General features: G+C 51.2%; 1 protein-coding gene across 1 annotated transcript; it reads left to right on the top strand.

The window, feature by feature from the left end:
• The first annotated feature begins 1,378 nt into the window (after positions 1–1,378).
• Positions 1,379–25,529, top strand: MOV10 (Mov10 RISC complex RNA helicase). Its single transcript, XM_047083008.1, is given in 22 exon segments — positions 1,379–1,497; positions 1,914–2,102; positions 15,094–15,297; positions 15,572–15,807; positions 15,977–16,235; positions 17,845–17,979; positions 18,639–18,771; positions 18,773–18,808; positions 19,502–19,656; positions 19,917–20,093; positions 20,207–20,354; positions 20,770–20,928; positions 21,187–21,290; positions 21,459–21,556; positions 21,651–21,867; positions 22,717–22,834; positions 23,032–23,223; positions 23,465–23,539; positions 24,428–24,553; positions 24,635–24,723; positions 24,994–25,115; positions 25,190–25,529. Coding segments are annotated over 22 exon segments (3,168 nt in total). The 5' UTR covers positions 1,379–1,393; the 3' UTR covers positions 25,282–25,529.
• Positions 25,530–25,900: the final 371 nt, after the last annotated feature.

The raw sequence follows: 25,900 nt of genomic DNA, 5'->3' as shown, positions 1-25,900 counted from the left end.
CTTCAGTGATATTTGGACCCGTACTAAAATCAGCCACTTTAAAGTCAGATTCTTTACAAGTGCAGATGGTTTTAGAGAAAGTTTCAAGGAAGTGAGACCGGGAAGGAGGACCATTCTAGACATCTAGACAGCCATATGTGGTAACAATTACAACTCCATGTGAAATGTATTTTTCTAGATGAAACTGGTTTAGAGAGGTTCCATTGTAACCAAGGCCACATAACATATTTTTATCAGGTTGGTACTATACTACAGCTGTTTGCATGTTTTGATAACATCTAGGAGATTGGCCTAAGGTTTGGGGGGGGGGGGGTGGTGTGTGGGGAGGGGCGGTGGTGTTAGAAATCCAGGAATAATGGGGACTTAGATTTACTCATCAGCATGGAACCAAACATCAGTGTGGGTGTGGTGGATGGGAGGTTTTTGAAATGGTAAGTTAACATGGTGATTTTAAGAGGTTCACTCTTAGCTACTGTCAGACCTCACCAGGTAATTGTGGAGAAAAAAGGTGGAGAAATCAGCGATTTTACTAGTGTTTCCCTCTACTTTGCACAATTTCTAAGACATAAATTCTTAAGCAATTTCCCCTGCCCAGTTTTTCCTCTTCCTCTTAGCTTTGGTTCCCACCAACTTTGCATTTCCTGTTGCTAAAATCTGTTATTCCTGGTGATAGTTGGTTATTGGCCTGGGGGCAGGTACAAGAGTAGCCCAGCTGGAGCATGACCTGGGTTCTGGACTTTCCTCACACTAGGTTATGTTGAATGCGTGGCCTCCTACAGGGAATTACTTTGCAGAACAACACTACCTTTAATATTTTTGTAACTGGTATATTTTTTTAAAGAATTTTTTTTACATAACTTTTTATGTTCTTTGCCCCATTCTAGTTGGTGTGTTTTTGTTATTAGGGAGCATAAGTAGATGCAGAGGTTTGTTTTATGTTTGTTGTGGGAGCCCCACCCCCTTTAGTTTGTCTTAATTGTCTTCTGAAGCACGCTAGTCTATTACTTCTCTTCCTGGTACTGATGCTGTAGCTATTAACCATTTATTGCGTAAGAGACCAGTCTCTTGCTCTCAGGCTGGTATTTTGATGAGTGGGGCAACCCTTGCTTATATACGAGTAACAATTAAAGAGCAATACAGACTGGAATGCAATTAAGTGCCCAAATATGTGTGGCTCAAGGGCAGGGATCACCAGCCTTTCCCCTAAAACGAAACCTGTGTGGCTGAGAAAAGTAATGACTGTTCCGTGCTGGCGGAGCCCCTTGTCCCTCCCTCCCACACGTACACACCTTTATCTCAGAGACACTTGGTTCTTCCCCACCACCCCCCACCCCCCCGAACTTCTTTGGCTCTTATGCCTTCCTCCCTGCGTCTGAAAGCTCGAGGAGGGAGAATGGGGGAGGGGGGCGTGCCGCTCGCTTCCGTACTGATTTCTGTCCCTAGCAGTCTGGGGGAGGTGCTGGATGAGCTGCCCCAGTCCAGCTGCAGCCAACCCAGGTCCCAGTCCCTGCCCTTTGCTCTCCTTCTTTTCAATAAGTCCCGAGGCTCTGGGGGGGGTGGGGGGTGGGCGTGGGAGTAGCCCTAGCTGAGGCTCGGAAGTCTCCCTGGGCTGCTCAGGGGGCCCCAGGCGGTAGCCACGTTCTGATTCTGGCTCGAAGCCAGGGGAGGGAGCTTGGGGTAAGGGGAGGGCCCTGAGGGAGGGGTCAGACTCCTTAGGAAAGAGTTAATGGGAGGAGGGGGAGGGGATTGGACGGAGAGACCGAAGGGAAGACTCAGGTAGGAAAAGAACCGAGGAGGGAAGCCTGGTGGGGAGAAGGGAGCCTGCAAGATCAGAGGGTCAGAGTTAGGGGGCTTCCCCCTGCTGCACCCTCATCCTAGGGCCGCCAACTTACATCCGCGGCGGCGACTTTCAGTTTCATTTCCACGGACCCTCCTGCCTGGGCCGCAGCCGCAGCCGCCGCCGCGATGCCCAGTAAGTTCAGCTGCCGGCAGCTCCGGGAGACGGGCCAGTGCTTCGAGAGTTTCCTGGTCGTTCGGGGACTGGACATGGAGACAGATCGCGAGCGGCTGCGGACCGTTTATAACTGGGATTTCAAGATCAGGTACGGGCCGGCCCAGTCCCCGGCCCAGATTCGCGGGCCCAGCTCGCCGCCACGACCCCTCGCCGCGGGGCCACCCTTCCCGCCCCGGGGCGCGGAGGGACGCAGCTCCCCCAGTGGCGCAAGCCGGTCCCGGGGCGGCGCAGACCTCCCCTCCCGCGCCGTGCCCACGCCCCGCCAGCGCCGCCCGGAGCCCGCCCGCTCTGCCCGGCCGGGCCCCTGCGCCCAGTCCCGGCGCAGAACCGCCCGCGCAGCCCGCGCCCCCCGCGGCCCGGGCCCTGGCGGGGAGCGGGGTCACGCGCCGCTCGCGGGGGCGGGGGAGGGGGGGGCGCTCGGCCTGGGGGAGGGGAGCGCGAGAGGGGGCCCAGGCATCGCGGGACCGCGGGAGGGAGCTGCTTGCGGCTGGCGGCCGGCCCTGGCGCGGGCTCTGCGGGGACCCCCGCCCCGCCGCCGAGGGGCTGCTTGCCGAGGGGGTCCGCTATCCCGGGGAGCCGAGGAGACCCAGTGTGGGAGGGAGAATCTCCGGCAGCTCGGCAAAGAAGAAAAGGGCTCAAACTATATACGCACCAAACCTCCATTAGCACCTGTGGCTTCTCCATGGAGACCCAGGGCCAGCCTCCTGGAGGCCTTTCTCACCCTGTGGCTGCAGGCTGTTTGGGCCCCCCTGTTGCTATCGAAGTGAAAACCAGACGCTTCGTTCTGGCAGACCACAGAATTGTGCTTCAGAAACACCTATCAACAGGCTGCAGCCTTGGGCCGGAACACAGTTTAACAGGGATAAATGTGAAGACTTACACAAATACATGCGGGGTGGTGGGGATTTCGGCTTCCTAACACACCTCCTGAAAAAGGCTGTGGGTTTCAACAGACCAAAAGGCCGGTATGGCTGCCAAAAGAGTCCAAGAAGTGTTAGACTGTGTTAAGAGAAGTATGGTTTGGGGGCGGGGGGAGGACGAAATAGTGACTCTCCAGATCACATCTGGGTTGTTTGTTTAAATCAATAATGAAATGTCCCATTTTAAGAGGGACATGAACAGGCTCCAGCAACATCTGAGGAAGGGTCAGCGGTTAGGACCTGTTTTATGCCCTCACCCCGTGCTGGGCTTTGGGGAATGGAAAGATGAACAGTACAAGATGCCAGGGAACGAGAGGCTTTGATAGGCATGCAGTATGCATCATACAGAATACTAGCATAGATGGTAAAATAACGCGCGGAGTATAATAGAACTAGGAAACATGTCAAAGAGAAGTAAGCAAAGAGCAGGTACTATTGAGAGGCATTATCAACAAGCCACATCCGTGCTTTCACCTGTGTTCCCCAACACAAGTACAGGTGCCTCTGAACACAAGCCAGCTACTTTGGGCTCTGAAGGAATGTATTTGGATGCTTGTTAGACCGGTAGGAAAGACTTTATGGAAGAACTATTGCAGTAGAGTTACTGTAGTAGGGGAGAGAGTGCTCTACTCCCAACACGGCAAAGACAGCCGGGAATTGGTAGTTGTCAGCCGAGTGAGGGGGTCAGTGGATGGAAAACTACCAAAGACATATTAAGAGGTGGGGGGCAAGGTAGAGGCCTAATTGAGAATAGGGTTCAGAGGAGCCCCACTGAAGTTTGGTCAAGGAGAGGGTCTCTGTCAGCTCTCAACGAAAGCTACACAGTATGTTCCAGTACTGGGGAAGATGTTCTGTCAGACTGCGTACAGAAAACCACATATAAAGCACATTATGGGTGAATTTAAGGGATTTCAAAAGTAATTTTTACTATGTGCACTTGTTTTTTATGCAAATAAGATACCGTTCCTCTGGAATTATTAGGGAATTTGGTGTTTTCTTATGCAAATGAGAACGCTCCTGTAGTTAGTAGGGAATTCAATGGAGAAGGACACTGACCTTGGCCTTGAAGGATTGACAGTGAGGAGGGGGAGGGAAACAGCTTACGTGCTGATTCGTATTCTATCACGAAACCCAGTCAAAGACTGAGGGGGGGCCTGGCTGGCTCATTCAGCGGAGGATGGCGCTCTTGATCTCAGGGTCGTGAGTTCGAGCCCCACATTGGGGGTAGAGATTACTTAAAAAAAAAAAAAAGACAAAAACAAAAAACCTGAGAAATGTTTGCCTTGAAAAGAGAAACATTGGAGAGAACAAGGCAGTAATCCTTGAATATTTTGAAGTCTGTCGTGGTGGAGAGGATTATGCTTCCCTGTCACTTCAGAAGGCTGGGCTAGCTTCATTCAACATGTTCCCCTCACCCTCTCCATACCAGGTGGAGATTTCTATTACGATTATAGAGAACTTTCTTACACATCCTTTAAACCCAGACAGGAATGCTGTGACATCAGCCCTCATCTTCCCAGTGGGAATTCATGGCTTCTTCCTCTGGGCTCTCAGAGCTCATTGTTCACAGCCAGGTTATAGCCCCATTGCACTGCCTTGCGTTGGAGCTAGTGTGCGACCAGCTTCCCTGATCTGAAGGCGGGGATAGGCTTTTCCTCACGTTTGCACCTTCCTCAGTCCCCAGCATAGAGCCAGGGATGTAACAGATGCTCTGTAAGTGCTGGCGGAATGGAATTGAATTAGTAAGTACAGTTGATCTACAAGAGAATGGGCCACCAGAGAGCTATTGCAAGTCACGCGCGCGCGCGCGCACACACACACACACACACACACACACACACACGGAATTCTAGGGAGCCTTCCTACACTGGGAGGGGTGCATCCCTTCCAGCTAGGGTATTTCAGGATGTTGCATCCTCTACTGCTAACTTTGGCCTTTTCCCATCATTCGTTATTTAGCAAAACATACTTAACGAGGCTCTGCTTGTGCCTGTGCCTCGGTTCCTGCCTGTAATCACAGTCTAGTGGGGGTGGCAGATGTGTAGACAAACATGTAATACAGTACCTTAGGGGCTGGGAGAGTGTTTGGATAGCTGGAGTTCAAATCCTGGTTGGCCATTCACGAGTTTGCATTTTTTTTTAATGTTTATTTTTGAGAGAGAGAGACACAGAGTGTGAGTGGGAGAGGGGCAGAGAGAGAGAGAGAGAGGGAGAAACAGGGCTCCATACTCTGAACTCTCAGCACAGAGCCTGACGCGGGGCTCGAACCCACGGGCCCTGAGATCATGGGCTGAGCTGGTGTCAGACGCTTCACTGACTGAGCCACCCAGGCTCCCGGAGTTGCATTGAATTTTGAGCAACTATCTAAATTTTCCTGTAACGCGTGTAAAAGAATGCCTTTCTCTCAGGGCTGTGTGTGAGGTCAGAATGAGCTATCACAGGTAAAGCCCTTACCATGTGTAGCATGTTGCATGGGCTTTGGACGTGGTAGCTGTCATTAGTACAGTGATGGTTAAGAGGAACTACTGATGTCAGGAAAAGTTTCAAGAGAAGACTGCTCTTGCCTTAGGCAGGAGACTCATTCTTTTCTTCAACAAATTTTGGCCGAATGCCTCCTGTGAGCAAAGCAAAACAGTGTGAGTCGCTGTGGATGCAGAAGGAGCCTAAGGAAGGAGGTGGAGATGAAACATAATTATTTAATTACTTTTGTGATAAGTGCTTAGAACAAAAGGTCCGGTACTCTGAGAGTATGTAACTTGGACACCCAACCTCGGAATCAGAGGTTTCTGGGAGAAAGTCATGTTTAAACAGAATCTTGAAAGATAAACGGGAGTTCACAGATGTTAAGGGGCAAGGGGACAGCATTCCAGACCCAGAGGGAGTAGCACCCTAAGGGCTTAGGGTGAACTCAGTGGCCCTGACGGGAGGCCAGAGGGAGGCAGGGACTAGATGGGGCAGGACCTTGCCAGCTGCGGAGAGTCTTTTGTTTGTTTGTTTACTTTTTAATCTTAACAGAAATAGGAAAGCACAGATTGTTTCCAAGTAGGAGACTGATGGATTAGGGGTTTTGGAAAGATCGTTCTGTCTCTGGCATGGAGAAAGGCTGTGTGTTTAGACTTCTATCCACAATAAAGAATACATTTTAGTTGGGAGCCTGGGACACAGCTTTCATGGAACAATGCATACCCTGGAAACCGTATATAGCCTCACTCCCTGCCCTCTGATGTTTTTATTCTGTTCCACTCCAATTTTCTAAAAATCCTGGTCTTGACCCACTAATGAGAGTTGCAACCCACAGTTTGTAAAACACAGAACTAGATGTCCCTTTAAGATGGCTGCCAAATTTGATAGTATGTTCTGAAATACCATTCTTCTAGCCATGAGACTTTCCTGCACTGCATCTAAAAAGATTAGTTATTGTTCACTGAACAAATAGCAGGGGCCAAGGTCAGGGCGTTACAGACCAAAGATGTCCACAGTGGCAGGAAAGTCTAGAGAGGAGTGACAGTGATACAGTGGGAAGGGCTGACATACACTTAAGGAAGGATTGACGTCAGAACCTGTGCCTCAGTTTCTTCTCTAAAATGGGGTGATGATAGTTGCTACGTTGTTGTGAGGATTAAATGAGATAATGCTTACGGGTACTTCAAACAGCACACAGGAAGTGCTCAGTAAACTTTTCCTGTTGTTGATGGTGTTAATTAACTGTGTTTGCATTATCCCAGTTATACAGAAGATCCGTGTGTGCCTTGTTAAAAGGTTAGACTTCATCTTGTAGACTGTGCAGTCATAAAGGGGGGCCGTGATCCGACTTGTGTTTGGTAATAACTCCTGCTGGTTTAGGGGAAGAAACACAAATGACTGATAAACAGAAGGAAAGATCCTTGACTGTGTTAGTGATGAGGGGAATGCTATTTAAGCAAGATATCATTTTTTTTGTTTATCAGATTGTCAGTAATCGAAAAGATTGAAGATTTCTGATGTCAGGGTCTGGAAAAAGGGTATTCTCAAATTTTTAGTGATTAACATTAAATTTGTACAACCTGTTTAGGGGACAATTTGGGGCACCTGGGTGGCTCAGTCGGTTAAGCATCGGGCTTTTGATTTCGGCTCAGGTCACGATCTCATCGTTGTGAGATCAAGCCCCGCATTGGACTTTGCACTGACAGCTGCTTGGGATTCTCTCTCTCCCTTTCTCTCTGCCCCTCCACCTGCCCTCTCGCTCCCGCCCCTGCCACTCGCGTGTGCGCGCACTTTCTCTCTCTCTCAAGACAAATAAATAAACTTAAAAAAAAAAAAAAGAGGACAATTTGGCAGAACTTGCCAAAGTTGTGAAGAGTCATTCTGTTTGACCCAGAAGTTTATTTGAAGGCATTTGTCCCATAAATCACCGACTAGTACAAGAATTTTTGTGCATGGGTGGTTATTGTATGTAACCTTTGAAAAAGCCAAGCATTATAGGCACCGAACTATCGCTGGACAAACAGTTAAACACGCCCCCTGCATTCCTACTATGCTATCCTTTGCAGCCATCCAAAAGAGGGAGGTGACTTGGTAAAATGTCCAGGAAGGAAGTCCATGGTGGTGAAGAGGTCTGTTGCAGGAGAGTATGTGCAGCAAACAAAACACTTGAGTGCTTAAAAAGTTTTCGTATGTATAGAAAAAAGTCTGGAAAAATACACATCAAGCAGTTAAGCTGATAGGAGGGAGTGAGGGCCCTTAATGTTCTATGTTGGATATTTGTGTTTGAAAGTTTTTTTATGCTTTGGATGACCACCCTTTCACTTATCTCTGTATGCACCCATACTTCCATCCCACCTATGTCAGTTGGCCCCCATGGGATCGTTACACTATATCCTTGTTTATTGTGGGTCCCTCTCTATATCAGCATCCCAACTCCGTTCCACATTCTGCCCCACACTCAGGACACTCAGCTATCAACTGGGGTGTTTTTTGGGTTGTTTTATTTTAAAAGGATCATGTTATATGCGTTTTCAACATCCTGCTTTCTTACTCAACAAAACATCACGGAAGTCATTCCCGATCATGGCGTTCCCAACATTTTATTATGACAGACTTCAAACACAAAAGTTGAAATAATTGTACAGTGAATACCCATATACCCTCACCTAGATATTTTTTTTTTTTTTTTTTTTTTTTTTTTTTTTTTTTTTTTTTTTAGAGAGAGAGAGTGTGTGAGCAGGGGAGAGGGACGGAGGGGGTGAGAGAATCTTAAGCAGGCTCTGTGCTCAGCGCATAGCCAGACACGGGGCTCGATCCCATAACCCTAGGATCATGATTTGAGCCGAAATGAAGAGTCGGAGTCTCAACTGCCTGAGCCACCCAGGCACCCCCTAGATTTCTTAGCTAGTATTTTGTACATCTGCCCATTGGTCCATCTTGGTGTTTTCGATGCATTTCGAAGTAAGTTACAGACTTCAGTGCAACTTACACCAAACACGTCTACATGATTATTACTAACTGTAGGTGTTCAAAAATTAAGTGTAACTTCTAGATAGAAGTGGACACATTGGGGGCACCTGAGTGGGTCAGTTGGTTAAGCGTCTGACTTTGGCTCAGGTCATGACCTCATGACTCGTGAGTTCTCTGACAGCTCAGAGCCTGGATCCTGCTTCAGATTCTGTGTCTCCCTCTCTTCTCTGCCCCTGCTCTGTGCACACACTCTGTCTCTCTCTCTCTCAAAAATAAATAACCATTAAAAAAATTTTTTTTAAGTAGACACATTTTAACTCTACCTTTCCATGCACTGTGTGTAGTCCCTATCGAGACACAGAACATGACATCACCCCCAAATTTCCTCCATCTTTCCTAGTTCGTCCTCACCCTTACCCCACCCAGAGGTACCCACCACTCTGATGTTTTTTGAGACTGTGCCTGTCTGGAACTTCATTTAAGGGAATCAGGAGGTATGCACTCTTCTGAACGCCATGTTTCACTCAGCATGTTTTGTTTGTTTTAAGTAAACTGTACCCGAAATGTGGCGCACGAACTCACAACCCCGAGATAGTCTACTGCTCTACCAACTGAGCCAGCCAGATGCCCTTCAGCATAATGTTTTTGAGATTCATCCATGTCTTGTGTATGGCAGCTTTTTATCACTGAGTGATATTTTTTTTAATTTTTTTTTTTTACATTTATTTATTTTTGAGAGACAGAGCACAAGTGGGGGAGAGACAGAGAGAGAATGAGACACAGAATCCAAAGCAGGCTCCAGGCTCCGAGCTGTCAGCACAGAGTTCAACGCGGGGCTCAAACCCACAAACCATGAGATCGTAACCCAAGCTGAAGTCGGACGCCTAACCGACTGAGCCACCCAGGCGCCCCTGAGTAGTATTCTTCATCTGAATACAAATCAGTTTGTTTATCCATTCTCCTGTTCATGGCTGTTGTTTTCAGTTTGGGGCTATTTCTTTTTTTTTTAATTTTGTATTTAAGTAACAAACTCACGACCCCGAGATCAAGAAAAGTCACATGCTCTTTCATCCGAGCCAGCCAGGCGCCCCTGTTTGGGGCTATTTTGAATAAAATCGCTGGGAACATCCTTGTACCTTTGGCTTGGGGATATACCTAGGAGGAGCATTGCTGGGTCACAGGGTAAATATACGTTTATTGTTATTTTTAAATCTTAGGCAAGTTGCTTAACTTCCTTTTTTGGTGGTTGGCAGCAAAGTCTTCTGGACTGGTCCTCTGTTGTGACCTTGTCTGGGGTTAGGCTGCTCCGCCTTCCCTAGTTCCTGTTTCCTGAGCCCGTTTCTCACCTTCCCAGCAATTTATTGGTAACTAGCTTTTATCACTTAAATCAGCCATAATTTATTCTTTTTGCTTACAACTAACAACTCCAAATATACACAGCCATCTGACTTCAGCTTAGATCATGATCTCACAGTTCGTGGGGCCACGCTGAAGGTGCGGAGCCTGCTTGAGGTTCTCTCCCTCTCTCTCTCTCTCTCTCTCTCTCTCCCTCTCCCTCCCTCTGCCCCTCTCCCACTCTTGTGCTCTCTCTCAAAAGTAAACACTAGTGAATGAATGGATGATTAAATGAATAAATAAAAGTGGTGTGACCAGGTCTTCATGCATTTTACTTCCTTGCCACTATCTACCTTCCTTTATATATGTTTATTTCTATGTGTATTTATTACATGTATATATATGTATATTTATATATTATTACATGTGTCTCCAAGTTTGGACAGTATGTATAAAATATGTAAATGTTTATATAAATTATATATATATTAGACCTATAATAATATATATCATTATATAATTATACATGTCCGCGTGTGGACCATGTATGCAACCTGACATGTAACATTACAGGCCCCTGCACAGCAGTGCTGTGTGCCAGCCAGCGGTTTAGTGCAATGTCCCCTCCTTCGTTTTTTAATAAAAGAATAGTCTGGAATTATTTGATATTTCTTTCACTCATTCTCCCAGCAAGTATTTTTTAATAAATACCAGTGCTAGATCTATACTAGATATTATATAGTTCTTTTTTTTTTTTTAAGTTTATTTATTTATTTTGAGAGAGCCAGAGACAGCGTGAGCAGGGGAGGGGCAGAGAGAGAAGCCCAAGCAGCGCACAGCCCGATGTCGGGCTCGAACTCATGAAACTGCAAGACCGTGACCTGAGCTGAAACTGAGAGTCAGATGCTTAACCGACCCAGCCACCCAGGCGCCCCTATACTTGCATTTTTAAATTAAGTTTAATCTTTTTAAATGTTTGTTTATTTTGAGAGAGCAAGCAAGCGAGTGTGAGAGTGGAGGGAGTGGCACAGAGAAACGAGAGAAAATCGCAAGCAGGCTTCCCGCTGTCAGCACAGAGCCCGATGCAGGGCTTGAACTCAAACCTTGAGATCATGACCTGAGCCAAAATCAAGAGTCGCATGCTTAACCACCTGAGCCAGCCAGGTGCCCCTATAGTTGCATTTTTTTTAGTGCATTTTTTTTGCACACATAATATTCTTTTCATTTGAAATCAGAATATTGCAGCGTATGTTTAGTTTTTTGCAAAACAGACCTTTTTCTGAAGTGATCGTACCAGTTCATACTCCAGCTGACAATGCATGAGTGTTCTGGTCTGTCCTTATCCTTGTCAACACTTGGTGTTGTCAGCCTTTTAAATTGTAGCCGTCTGTGTGGGTGTGGTGCGTTCTTTTTCATTGCTGCCTAGTATTTTCCATGCTGTGGGTGTTGACAATGTGTTAACGTCTCCCTATTGATGGGCATGTTTTTGTTTCCAGCTCTCGGCCCCTGTGAATATCTCTGCAGTAAGCATCCTTGCACATGTCTTTAAACACAGGTACTTTCCTTTCCATGGGATACATTCCCAGAACTGCAGTTGCTGAGTTAAATACCTGTGTTTCAGAGATGTTAGGAGTCCTCACCAGATTGTTTTTCCAAAAGGTTGTCATATTTCACCTTTCCAGGAGCACTGTGTGAGAGTCCCCTTCTCCACATACACACAACAGCGATCCATGTTATGGCTGTTTTCCACTGTTGTCAGTCTGATCAAAATAAAACAGTCCTTCGTTTTGACTTTAATCTGCAATTTCTCTGCTTTTAGAACATCTTTTCATCTGGTCATCTCGATGTGTTCTGTAAGGTGACTATTCAGTTTTTCTACTGAAGTCTTGATCTTTTTTCCTAGAAATCTAGGTGACTTAGACGCATAATATAAGAACTAGGACTTTTTTCCAACGGCTACGTGCTAAGTTTCTGGTTGGAAAAAAATTGTTTTCATTATGGCTGTGACCTTAGACCAGGGAGAGGTGAGTTTGGGTAGTGGTAATAGTCCCGGGGCATAATGTGAGAAAACACTTAGGTGGTAGTACCCATGGCAGAAGTTGCGAAACTTGCAGAGTTGAGTTCCTTCTGCCAATGTGCCCAGGCAGAAGTTTCCAAAAATAGATTTCACGTGAAAATTTTGATCTGGCCTTCTTTTAAAGGTCGGACGCTGGCCATCTTGGGCCTCTGTCCCCTGCTGGCCACATCTGTCTGGAGACGATGGAGATTAGCAGTTACCCCCTCTGGACAGGGCATGCACTCTTGGGTTTGTTCGGCTCTCTCAGAGCCCTGTTTCCTCCCCAGCACTACCCTGAGAGCTGGCTGCATTTCAAGGCATCTCCACTGTTGTCTTCCTTTTTGGTTTTTTTTTTTTTTTTAATTTTTTTTTTAATTTTTTTAAATTCTTTTTTTTAATTTTTTTTTTTTTTTTAATTTTTAAGAGAGAGAGAGACAGAGTGAGCAGGGGAGGGACAGAGAGAGAGAGGGAGACAAGGAATCTGAAGCCGGCTCCAGGCCCTGAGCTGTCTGTCAGCACAGAGCCCGACGAGGGGCTCGAACTCACAAACCGTGAGATCATGACCTGAGCCAGAGTCGGACGCTTTAACTACTGAGCCATCCAGGTGCCCCTCCACTGTTGTCTTCTTAAGTGGAGTTATGAGGGACGTGAGTCCTTAACACTGATGGCTCAAAAATGGTACTATACAGGTGCTCGGGTATCAAAGATGCCTGGGGAGCCTGGCTTCTGTTGGCATTTGAGTCTGTGCTCGATCTGTGGAACCTACCGAGCAAGGGGCCCTGGTGGATGACAGTGACTCCTCCTGATTTCGGTCCCTTTATGACTGGACCTCCCGGCAGTGTTTGAGCCTGATGCCTGGTTTTGAGATTTCCTTCTGATTCTCCTCCCTCTCTCGGGGCTTCCTTCTCTGTTTTGTCTTCCTCCCTGGGTTGTCCTGGTCTCAGCTCTTCTCAGACTAGTCACACTCCCTGGGGAGATTCCAGACACTTCCATGGTTATAACTACCACCTGAGGACTCCAGAATATCAGGCTAGACTCAGGCTTGACTTTGGCCTGAGTTCTCAGTTTCCAACTCATGGAGCCAGCTGCCTCTGGACCACAGGAATCTCGAACTGAACATACCAAATACAAATGTCATGGTCCTCCCTCCAACCTCCTCCTCCTCCTCCTGCCTTTACCTCCTATCTCAGAAATGGTTCTGGAAGCCAAGCCATTGATCTGAGTTTTGTCCTGGACTCCTTCCTCTTCCCAGCTTCCATTCCCCCTCCTGTCCGCCACCAGATTCTGCTAATTTTACATCCTAAGTATTATCAGATCTGGCCCCCTCTTCCGTCCTTTCCACCACCTCATTCAGGCCCTTGTCATCTTTTAATTGGACTGTTACAATGGCCTTTTTCTAACTGGTGTCCCTGCCTACAGTCTTGCCTCCAGCAAATCCATCCTCCAATCCTGATGCCAGAGTCATCTGAAATGCAAATATGATCTTGCCACTCCCCTGCTTAAAACCCACCAGCCTCGGGGCTTCTGTAACCACAGTGTAGCCTCTGCTGTGGGCTGAAAGTAAGTTGTTACTACTCCTACTACCACTGCTACTGTTAGTCCTACTATTACTACTAATACGAATACTAATAATAGTAGGTGGCATTTACTGAGCATTTTCTGTTATGTTCTCAAATGATTTATTACCTTTTTAAAACAAATCAGTGCTGATTCACAGTCTTGTGAATAGTATCACTCTCATTTGCTTGGGGTGAGGAGGGAGAGGGGCAGAGTGACAGGCAGGGGGCACCAGGGAATTGTCCAGACCATAAATGATCTCGTTACACGCCAGTGAGTGACTGTGCTGATCCAGCCTTAATAGTTAAATAGGGATTACCATGGTTCTTATGAGCTAGGATTTGCTTTCATTCCCTACGACGCATTGAGGGAGGGTGGTCAGCCGTCCAGATCTGGAGTATGTCACGTGTGGGGGTGTCCTCGGCTCCTGGGTGCCAGTAGAGGAAGACCGCTAGCCTTCAGGGTCAAGTCTAGGCTTCCTGGCCTGGCATGCAACACTGCGTGACCTGGTGCCTGTCCATCTCTGCTGCCTCCCATCACCCCTGTCCCACACTTCACTGTAGCACAACCAGACTGTGTGTGATACTAATCATAGCACACCTTACGGAGATCTCCTTATGTGCCAAGCACTGGGCTAAGTGGACACTGCAGTGCCCGTCTCCATGTAACCCTCATAACAACCCCCCCCCCCCACCGAGGTAAGTTTTCATTGCCCCCATTTTGTAGGGGAGGAAAGTGAGGCTCCGAGAAGTGGAGACCCAGCTGGTGGCCGAGTGGGAGGTTGCCCTGCACCCCCAGCTCTTGTCCTTGCACGCCCCTCCACCTTGGCTTACCCTTTGGCTCCCTGTTGTGCCTGGTAGACACCGTTCACTCTCCAGGACTCCGTTCTGACCGCTGTCCTGGGACAGCCTGGCTCGGTGCCCCTCCTTGGCCCCAGGCTGCCCTGGAAACCTCCTTGGCCGCGCCCCCGGCAGGACGCCAGGATTGACGCGTTCAGTCTGTGCCGGGCTCTTACCTCATTGAACCCCCGGCTTCTAGCGCAGTGTGTGGCACATAACAGGTCTCTGTAAGTGTCGAGTTGACTAAACTAAATTCCAGGCACTGGACTTTGAGGTTATTGACCTTCTGACCAGTTTTCCCTGTCTTCACCTTCTCTAGGCACAAAACCAAGCTATTTGATCTCTGGAGAAGGATCCTTTCCCTTCCTGCTTGGGTTCCATCCACCTGCACCCTTTGACTTCGGGTGGAAACTGCTGTCTGATCAGCCACCTTGCCCACACACCCTGGACACCTGTGCTCTCTCTGACCCCTCTCTCCTTCCTCACCATCAGGCAGGACCCCAGATCCACCCCCTCTGAATCAACTTATTTGGCTTCCCCTTAACCTTAGCTCTTTCTGCCACGTCATTTGTGTCTCTTTTTCTGTCCCAAATAGTTTTCCCCCCAAAAAAATCTTCGTTTCTTTCTCTCTTTTCCCTTAGTCCTCCAAATCACTAGCCCATGACTGGGCTGTTCTCCTCCGAAACACATAGTCCACAACTTGCTGTTTAAAACAGTCGTATTTTGTCTTGGGAAGTCCTATTGAATTCCCTTAAAACATTAACAATTCCTGTGACGCCCCCCCCCCCCAGCCTGAGTCTCTGTCCCTGGGTCCTGTCCTGTTGCGCAGCAGGGCTGGTGTGTCCCACATAGAGCGACCCACAGACACCCTGCCCTCCTGCCTTCCCCGTTGAGCTGCCCTGCCTTCCCTCACTTCCCAGTCTCCTCTGCTTCCGGCAGCTTTGGGACCCCTGCCCCTGGCTTCTCCTCCATGCTGTATGGAATGAAGATTGCAAATCTGGCCTACGTCACCAAGACTCGGGTCAGGTTCTTCAGACTCGACCGCTGGGCCGACGTGTGGTTCCCAGAAAAAAGGAGAGTGAAGGTGGGGTCAGACATCAGCAAACACCACAAGTCACTGCTAGCCAAGATCTTTTACGACAGGTGTGTGTCTGTATGTGTGCATGCACGTGCATGTGAAAGAGGGTGCAAGGACACAGGGGTCAGGGTGTCGGGGAAGCCATCTGGCTGAGAGAAGAGGGGGTTGCCTCAGGTTGGGGTAAGGCCCCCTCCTTCAAGGAGTGGGGGAAGGGGTAGGGAAGGAGCTAGTTGGTCTGGGGAGAGGCGGTGGGGTTCCTGAGCTCCGCTGGCACTTCGCCAGCCTCCCCTGTCTAGGCCCTTCCTGTCCCAGCCCCCCCTTGACTCCCACTCTCCCCAGGGCTGAGTATCTTCACGGGAAACATGGGGTGGACGTGGAAGTCCAGGGGCCCCATGAAGCCCGAGATGGGCAGCTCCTTATCCGCCTGGATTTGAACCGCAAGGAGGTGCTGACCCTGAGGCTTCGGAATGGAGGAACCCAGCCTGTCACCCTCACTCATCTCTTCCCACTCTGCCGGACCCCCCAGTTTGCCTTCTACAATGGAGACCAGGAGCTGCCCTGCCCACTGGGCCCTGGTGAGCGGGTTTCCACGGGAAAGAGCCTTTAGTGGATGGGGGCTTGCCCTGGTAAGGGTTGCTGTGTCAGGGCTCCTGCCCCGGGGTGTGGCTGCTGGGGGAGTGTGCAGGCAGGGTGCTGGTGGGAAGGTCCCTCCCTGTCCTCTCTCACTCATCCGTCCTCCTGCAGGCGAGTGCTACGAGCTCCAGGTCCACTGCAAGACCAGCTTTGTGGGCTACTTCCCGGCCACGGTGCTCTGGGAGCTGCTGGGACCTGGGGAGCCAGGTTCGGAAGGAGCTGGCACTTTCTACATTGCCCGCTTCTTGGCTGCTGTTGCCCACAGTCCCCTGGCTGCACAGCTGAAGCCCACGACTCCCTTCAAGCGGACCCGGATCACTGGAAACCCTGTAGTGACCAGCCGGATAGAGGAAGGAGAGAGACCTGACCGGTAACTCCTTTCCTCTCCAACCCGGTCCAGTTTGGGGTGCCCCGCATGAGGGTGGGAGCCTTGGGGAAGAGCACAGAGCCAGAACCAGGGCCCCCTTTCCTAACTGAGTTCATAACTCCTCTGGGCCTCAGAGATTTTTTTCTGTTCGGGAAGGAAGTTGCAGGTGAGCCTGAAAAAAATGTTAAACATTTTTGATTGTATGATAGATTGTCAGGCAGCCTGTGTAGACCTCTCTCTCTGTCTTTTTTACAGCTTTTTTTGAGATAATTCACATACCGTACTATTCAGGTTCTCAGTATATTCACAGATATGGGCAACCACCACCACGATCCAGTTAGAACACTTCATTACCCAAAAAGGAGCCCATACCCTTTTGCTCCTCATTCCCTCCCAGCCTTTTTTTTTTAATGTTTGTTTGTATTTGAGGGACAGAGAGAGGGAGAGTGAATGCGTGAGCAGGGGAGGAGCAGAGAGACAGAGACAGAATCTGAAACAGGCTCCAGGCTCTGAGCTGTCAGCACAGAGCCGGACACAGAGCTCAAACTCACAAGCAGTGAGTTCATGACCTGGGCCAAAGTTGGACACTCAACCGACTGAGCCACCCAGGTGCCCCCTAGCCTTTTTTTTTTTTTTTTTAAGGTTTATTTATTTTGAGAGAGAGAATAAGAGTGTGTGCAAGCAGAGGAGGGGCAGAGAGAAAGGGAGAGAGAAAATCCCAAGCAGGCTCCATGCTGTCAGCACAAAGCCCAACTCGGGGCCCCATCTCACAAACTGTGAGATCATGACCTGAGCCGAAATCAAGTCGGATGCTTAACCTACTGAGCCACCTGGACATCCCTCCCTCTCAGCCTTAAGCAACCACTCTGCTTTCTGTCTCCATAGATTTCCCTATTCAGATATTTCATATGAAGAGAATTTTTTTTAATGTTTATTTATTTTTGAGAGAGAGGGTGCAAGCAGGGGAGGGGCAGAGAGAGGACAGAGGATCCAAAGCAGGCTTTGCACTGATAGCAGAGAGCCTGATGTGGGGCTCGATCCCACGAACTGTGAGATCATGACCTGAGCCGAAGTCCGACACTTAACCGACTGAGGCACCCAGGCGCCCCTCATATGAATAGAATCTTATATTCTGTGTGGCATGGCTAGGTGTTTATGAAATACTGAGCTAGAAAAGCGAACGATAGGCAATTGTGCTCTTTTTGTTAAAACTGTATGTATGTAATACAAATTGACAGAAACCTGGAAGTTTAGCTATCAAAAAGTTATTGGTTATCCCCAGATGGGGAGAATGTTATGTATTTACCCACTTATTTTTCTCTAATGAGCATGTATTTTTTTATATCCATATTATTTACACATATGGGTGTTACATATGTGACTTCTGGAAGTTTCCATGAATAGTACTTTCCAGAAATGAGAATGGTCCAGCCTTGGGGTGAGCATCCTCATGGGGTAGTGAGTTCTGCCTCCTTGTACAAAATCTGCCGACCCCCTTCAGCAATAGTTTGTGGAAGGGCTTTGGGCATCTTCCAGGGAGGAGCCTTCTCCACCTCTCTGAAGGGGAGGGATCTCTGAATTTGTGACCACTCTTCTTCCCTGGCTCCTGCAGTGCTAAGGGCTATGACCTGGAGCTGAGCATGGCGCTGGGGACATACTACCCACCCCCTCGCCTCCGGCAGCTGCTCCCCATCCTTCTTCAGGGGACAAGTATCTTCACTGCCCCAAAGGAGATTGCTGAGATCAAGTAAGAGACACCCTTCTGCCCCACCTCATGCTGCTTTCTGTGTCTCTCCACCCCCCTCCCCCGCCCCATCCCTCTGTCCTCAGCCTCCCATGCCCCCTTCCTTCGTTCCCATACAGAGCACGCACCTCGTGCTGCACACCGTTCAAGGTGAATTCTTCACATGAGGGCCTTGCTCATTGCCGTAGGGAGAAATGAGCATTTATCTTATAGTTTCATGTAGCGACGAGTGCTGTGAAGAACCCTACCAAAGCTAAACTTTCAGGGAAGGGGAAGGGTTGTGCTGTCTTGCAGAAGGCAGTTAGTGCTGCTCTCTTTGAGAAGGTGACATTTGAGCAGACAATGACACATGAATGAGGTGAGGGTGTAAGCATAGGAGTTATCTTAGCGGGGAGAATGTTCCAGGCCCCAGAATCCATGGTATAAATGCTACGTCAAATCTGAGGTGGGGGCAGGGGCGTCGGAAGGAGGGAGAGCCAGGATTCCATTCTGTGAGGCCTCTGACCCCCCACCCACCTCTCTGCCCTTCTGGTCCTCCCTGATTCCTGGTGCTTTCATAGTCCCAGAGCCGAGGATGGGAGAGGGTGGATGCTCCTGGGTGCGGGGGTTGCCTGACCCGTCCTGTCCCTGCCCCCTCCTGCCTGCCCAACCATCACCGCCAGGGCCCAGCTTGAGACAGCCCTGCAGTGGAGAAATTACGAGGTGAAGCTCCGGCTGCTGCTGCACCTGGAGGAGCTGCAGATGGAGCATGACATCCGGCACTACGACCTGGAGTCGGTGCCCATGACCTGGGACCCCCGTAGACCAGAACCCCAGACTGCTCACACTGGAGGTCAGGGCTCGGATCCTGCGTGGGGAGGGTGGGCTCGAGTCAGCCAGCCTGAGAGCAGAATGCTGTTCCTGCCCCCAGGGGGCTCAGTAGGAGCAGAGAGCCCAAAACAGGTGTCAGAGCAGGCTGATGGGGAGGACCTGGGTTTTAGTCTAGACGTTGCTACCACTAGTTGTGTGGCCTTGGGCAAGTCCCTTGCTCTCTCTGGGCCTTTGTTGCCTTATCTGAAAAGCACAGAGCTGGCCTAGATCCCTTTCCAGATGTCAGATGCTGAGTGTTGTACCCACAGGCCCAGAATTCCTGCACGCAAGTGCTGAGGAGGGCAGCTGGTGAGAGAGAAGGGGGTGGGGGGCAATCAAGGAACGATTCCTGCAGGAACTGAGTTTTGAACAAGGATTCAAGGGCAGAGCGGGAACTGAGCTGGCCAAGAGGGCACACGGATGGGCTGAGAATCGTGTCCTGGAGAGTTTCCAGGACTGCTGGGCTCAGCTATCTCTGTGCACCTCGGGCAGACTGTCTCCTTGCTCATCCCAACTTTTGCCCTGTCAGGCGGGAGAGGAAAGAAGCAAAGCTCCCTGGGTCTTGGGATAGAAGGACAACGCTCAATCCTTGTCCCTCACAGGCGGTCTGGAGACCTAGGGGTCCTCCAGTAGCCATCCCTGGGGATAGAAGCTTGCTTGTGTCCACCCCCCGTAGGTTCCCGGAGTGACCGAGAGCCGCCCCTCAGTACTACGGGGTGACCACCTGTTTGCACTTTTGTCCTCTGAGACACATCAGGAGGACCCCGTCACCTACAAGGGCTTTGTACACAAGGTGGAATTGGACCGTGTCAAGCTGAGCTTTTCCATGAGGTGGGTGTTGGGGGAACCATGAGCTGCTAGAAGGGTCTACAAATGTTTCTTAGGCCAGAGGAGCTGATTTGTTTCTCCCTGAGACCAGTGGGACCCCAGGGATTGAGCAGGAAGCTTTTCTTCAGGGGGACCCTGAGATGCCTCAGTAGCTTCTCCTGGAGGGATTGCATGGCTGTCTTGAAAAGAGAGTGGAGCCAGAGTAGATGCAGAGAGTCCTTGCCCTCTTACTGGAGCTTTTCCTTCCTCCTCCCTTCCTAAAGCCTCCTGAGCCGCTTTGTGGATGGGCTGACCTTCAAGGTGAACTTCACCTTCAACCGCCAGCCCCTGCGGGTGCAACACCGTGCCCTGGAGCTGACGGGGCGCTGGCTGCTGTGGCCCATGCTCTTTCCTGTGGCCTCCCGTGGGGTCCCGCTGCTGCCCTCAGATGTGAAGCTCAAGTGAGACTGGGCATGGGTGTAAGGGGGGCCACTTGGGGTGTGGGGCGTGGGCGCTGGAGTCAGGGAGGCCTCCGGGACACCGGGTGACGTCATGTTTCTGGTTCGTCTGCCAGGCTGTATGACCGCAGTCTGGAGTCAAACCCTGAGCAGCTGCAGGCCATGAAGAACATCGTTATGGGCACCACCCGTCCAGCCCCCTACATTATCTTTGGGCCTCCAGGCACTGGCAAGACTGTCACCCTGGTGGAAGCCATTAAGCAGGTGGGGCCTGAGCATAGACCTGGGGCCGGTGCTGACTCCCCCAGGGACCAAGCAATGCCCAGATTCTGGGTGCCTCCAGCTTCCTGATTGCCCCTGGGCTGGCGTCAATGGTCTGTGTGGCATTCGAACATCGTTGTGCAGGGTGGGGTCTCGCGTGACTCTTGGAGTCACCAATCATGTTTCAGCCACCGTAGACTCTGAATGTTTACTGTGCCAGTTTTCCAGCAGTGAAGTGCTTACTTGGACTAGCAGAGGGTTGGGGGGGTCAAAACTCGCCTTTTGTGTCCCTGCTTCCCTCAGGTCCGGGAGACAAATGCCACCCTGTGCCAACCTGAGTCACAACCGAGTCTCTCCCCCATCCCTCCCCCTGGAGCCAGAGAAGCTGCTTCCCACACTGTGCTTGTCCCCACCCCAGGTGGTGAAGCACTTGCCCAAAGCCCACATCCTGGCCTGCGCTCCGTCCAACTCAGGAGCTGACCTTCTCTGCCAGCGGCTCCGGGTCCACCTGCCCAGCTCCATCTACCGCCTCCTGGCCCCCAGCAGGGACATTCGCATGGTGCCCGAGGACATCAAGGTACCTGGAGAAGTGTGGAGAGCCAGGGGAGGGCAGGTGCTGGGCTGCTCGGGGTAGATGCTCAGGGCCAGGAAACTAGACCTGGATTCGGATACTCGCTGCGTGAGCTTGGATGGGTCAGAACCCCTGTTTGGTCGTCTGTTTCCCTGTGTGGGAAGTGAGAGAGGGAAAGAAAACTGCCTGGGGGGCCCAGAGCCAGAGTGAGGGTGAGGATGGACAGAGCCAGCTGATTTCCTCCTCTCTCTTCACACCCCGCAGCCCTGCTGCAACTGGGATGCGAAGAAAGGGGATTATGTGTTTCCCGCCAAGAAGAAGCTGCAGGAGTATCGTGTCTTAATTACCACCCTCATCACGGCCAGCAGGTGGGAAGTGTGTGTCTCTTAATCATGTGTATAAGTAAGGAAGTAGCGGGCTGGAGAGATGGGGAAGAGTGGTGCCTGGCAGTGGGGTGAGGGGCCAGTTTGGGTGGGCTTTCAGGTTTGCTAGTCGGGTGCCCAGATATGACCCCTGCTTGGCCTGACGCCTCCCAGGTTGGTCTCAGCTCAGTTTCCCATCGATCACTTCACACACATCTTCATCGATGAGGCCGGCCACTCCATGGAGCCCGAGAGTCTGGTGGCCATAGCAGGTGAGGGGTTCAGGGTGGGCTGCGTGCGTGCCACCCTGCATGGGGTTGGGGGGTCCCACCGCTCACCTTTCTCCCACGGCACCCTGCCTCTCAGGGCTGATGGAAGTCAAGGAAACAGACAATCCAGGAGGGCAGCTGGTGCTGGCAGGAGACCCTAGGCAGCTGGGGCCCGTGCTGCGCTCCCCGCTGACCCAGAAGCATGGCCTGGGGTACTCCCTGCTGGAGCGGCTGCTGACCTACAACGCCCTGTACAAGAAGGGCTCCAATGGCTATAACCCCCAGTTCATAACCAAGCTGCTGCGCAACTACAGGTACTCCCGCACCTTCACCTCGCCTGCAATCTGTGCCTTCACCCACTCTGTGCAGCCCCCGCTGGAGGCTCCATCCTGCAGTCCTGTTGCTCAGAGGCTGTGTGATGCAGGAAGACTATGATCTGGAAGGTCGGTGATCTCCATTCCAGCCCCATCACCGCTACTCATTGGCTCTGACTTTGCAACTGACTTCGCTCTTGAGCATTTTGCTTATCTGTGTATCGGGGGATTGTCCATGGTTCCCAGACACTGGGATGTGTCTGGTGTGGGTCCCAGATGAAGGGTCGAGGCAGTCCAAGGAGAAATGAGAAAAATAGAGACGATATAGTTTTTCGAAAAGCTAATTGTTACTCAAATCAAAAAGTATACTTGCTTTACTCAATGAATTCATGTACCTAATGATGAATTCCTAAGTTCTTAGGAGTTCCTTAGATAAGTCTACTGGGAGTTCAATCTATTGTTATTACTTCTGTTTTTAGATTTAACACATTATCTCATCAAATAATGGCAGTAGTAAGTGATGGTTGTTTTTGTACCATCCTTCCTTGGCAAAATTGAAACTTGAGAACCTCCCCATTTCTTGCGTGTTTGGTTGTTTTTTTTTTTTTTCCTTTTAAATCTGCCTGGCCTATAGACCACATGCGCTCAGGAAGCACATTTGGTTCTGTGCACATTTGGTGCAGTGAACAGTGCCTAGCAGCACGCTGTAGATCAAGGAGTCCACCGTCCACTTGGGCGGGTGGCAAGAGGATGTGTGGACCCAGAGCAGGTGGATCATGGTTCCCCAAGGGCAGGGCAGAGGTAACCTGGCCCCTGGTCTTGCTCTTCCTTCCTCCTCTTGCCTCCCAGGTCTCACCCCACCATACTGGACATTCCCAACCGACTCTATTATGATGGGGAATTGCAGGCCTGTGCCGACGTCGTGGACCGAGAGCGCTTCTGCCGATGGGAGGGTCTGCCTCGACAGGTGAGGCTGAACCCGGCAGGGTCAGGCTGCCACCCCTGTACCCCACCTTCCCTCCTACCGAAGGTGCAAGGTAGTAGGAGCCTCTGAGTGGAAGCCACGGGCTTTCACCTTGGCCTGGGATCCCGCATTCCCTGGGTGGGTTTGGGGTGGGAGGGAAGGGAGGTCTGGCTGAAGGTTTCCCCCGACCCCGTATCCAGGGCTTTCCCATCATCTTTCACGGCGTAATGGGCAAGGACGAGCGTGAGGGTAACAGCCCATCATTCTTCAACCCTGAAGAGGCTGCCACAGTGACCTCCTACCTGAAGCTGCTCCTGGCCCCCTCCTCGAAGAAGGGCAAAGCCCGCCTGAGCCCCCGAAGCGTGGGCGTCATCTCTCCCTACCGGAAGCAGGTCAGGCCCTCAGTTCCTCTCGAGGGTGGGACCCCCCCCCCCCCCCACCGAAGGTACCCCCTTCATAGCCAGACCATTAGGTGGAGGTTCTAGAAGCTCAGGTCTCTGCTAGCCCTGTCAGACAAGCTCAGAGGTCAGTTGTCCCTCCCTCTCTGCCCCCCCAGCTCCCCGGTCTCCTGCCTGGCTCCCTCTTACACTGGGGTAATGGCATGAGAGAAAGGCACCTGTCCTCATCTTCCAGGTGGAAAAAATCCGTTATTGCATCACCAAACTTGACAAGGAGCTTCGGGGACTGGACGACATCAAAGACTTAAAGGTGACACCACCGTTTCACATTTGCTCCCTGCCTTCGGTGTCCCCGCACTTCCCCTGCTTCCAGAGAGCTCCTCAGGCACTCCAGCCTGTGTTACTGCCCCGCCCTGCCTTCACTGCCTAAGACCCAGTGGGGCTCCCCCCAGGCCTCACTCCTGCAGATCCTGGCTTGTCTATCTGGGGCGGGACCAGGAAACACCACACCGGATTCTTGATGCTTTTGATCAGGCTGGTTTGAGGCCTGTGCCCTACGGATAAAGTCCAAACTCCCTGCCTGCCTGACCTGTCATGTGATAGTGTCACAGCTCACCATTCCCACCCTCTGAGTCAGTCAGTGCTTTGACTCAGGTGGTGGTTCTCAACACTGGCTGCAGATAAGAATCACCTGGAAAGCTTCTAGCACCACCGGTGCCAGAGCCCCACCCGGCCAGTGAACACAGCTATCTGGGGGCAGAGCCAGGGCATCGGTATTTTTTATGGCTCCTCAGGTGATCTAACCTGCAGCCGCGGTTGAAAACCAGTGCTCTAAGATTTAAAGGCTTCTCCCTTGGAGATTCCAATTTAGGAAGTCTGGGTTGTATATCTTTAACAAGTGTTTAGTGACTGTCTTTAGGGAAGTTTGAGAACCACTGCTCGGAGTTCCTGTGTCCTTGCAAGCGCGTTTTCTTTGCTTAGAAGAATTTTAGCCCGCACCCCTTTAACTGGATCCAGCCTTAAGCTCCAGGGCATCCTCCTGTTCTCTCCTATCAGGACGCTCACTCCCTCCCCCGTGACAAATGCCCGGTGCCGGCATCGGCCTTGCCTTGGAGCTCGTTGGATCGGGAGCTCCATAAGGCAGGGTGTGTGTCTGCTTCCCGAGCCCCCGCTGCAGGCCCTGTGTCTCGCCCTCCAGGTGGGCTCCGTAGAAGAGTTCCAAGGCCAAGAGCGCAGCGTCATTCTCATCTCCACCGTGCGGAGCAGCCAGAGCTTTGTGCAGCTGGATCTGGACTTCAACCTGGGTTTCCTTAAGAACCCCAAGGTTTGAGACCTGGCGGGTGGAAGGAATGCTTCCTTCCTTAAGGCCCTTCCCTCCCGTGACCCTACCACTCCTTCCTTTCAGAGGTTCAACGTGGCTGTGACCCGGGCCAAGGCTTTGCTCATCGTGGTGGGCAACCCGCTGCTCCTGGGCCATGACCCTGACTGGAAAGTGTGAGCATTCCTACCCCATGATCCCTCTTGGTGACCACAACCCCCATCCTGGGGCAGGTGTAGCTCTATTGAGCACCTTCTTGTGGCTCAGTTAATTCACAGGTCTGTTCTTCCTCACAATTCCCCACTTAAATTACCCGACAGAGGATAAGCAACTCGCCCAAAGGCGCAGGCCCACATGGTAGGACCAAGGCTTAGCCACGAGCCTCTGCTGGCACTCCTCAGCCAGGCCTGTGCAGCTGTGTGTGTGAATGTCCCTGTACCCTACAGATTCCTGGAGTTCTGTAAAGAAAACGGGGGGTATACCGGGTGCCCCTTCCCTGCCAAACTGGATCTGCAGCAGGGACAGAACTTACTCCAAGGTCTGAGCAAGCTCAGGCCCTCTACCTCAGGTATGGCTGGGCCAGGCAGGGGACAGCGCTAGGGGATGAGGTAAGGAAGACAGGCTCACCTCTTTTCTTTCTAGGGCCCCAAAGTCACGACTACCTCCCCCAGGAACGGGAGGGAGAAGACGGCCTGTCCCTGCAGGTAGAGCCAGAGTGGAGGAATGAGCTCTGAAGACACAGCAGACAGCCTTCGCACACCAGCCAAGCCTTAACCGCCCACCTGACCCTGAACCAGAACCCAGCTTGAACCAGAGCCCAGCTGAGCTGCCCCTCCAGAAGGACAGGAAGGCTGGGGGAGAGAGTTTACAACCCAAGCCATTCACCCCCTCCCCTGCTGGGGAGAATGACACATCAAGCTGCTAACAATTGGGGGAAGGGGGAGGAAGAAAAACTGAAAACAAAATATTGTTCTATGCAAAAGCCTCCTTGTCTCCTCAGCCTGGCCCCCTCTGGCCTTGCGGCCTTCCCAAGCTCTCCAAAGCGACCCCAGAGGGGAGGGTGGGACCATCACACCCTGCCCAGGGCCCTACTCCTCCCAGCCAGAGAGGAACCCAGCCCCCAGGTCCAGGGGAGGAAACCCAGTGGGAGGCCACAAGGAAGCCACCCACAGGCTTCTAAGTTTAGCCCCTGCTTCAGACCACTCCCCTCACCCGCCTCCGAGGCCCAGAGCCAGGCATGACCTCATCCTTTGCTCCAAGACTCCGCCCTGCCTGCCCGGGAGTCCTGCCTTTGCAGACCGGGGGCCAGCCTGGCAAGCAACTTGGGAGAGATGGGACTCTCGGCTCACAGCC

This window comes from Lynx rufus, unplaced genomic scaffold (assembly GCF_022079265.1).
Source record: "Lynx rufus isolate CCGP_SWC_20201006 ecotype Redwood Valley unplaced genomic scaffold, mLynRuf1.p SCAF_2, whole genome shotgun sequence".
In the NCBI taxonomy this organism is placed as follows: domain Eukaryota; kingdom Metazoa; phylum Chordata; class Mammalia; order Carnivora; family Felidae; genus Lynx; species Lynx rufus.
Note: the sequence above shows the minus strand (reverse complement) of the source record. Positions and strands in the feature narration are given on the sequence as shown.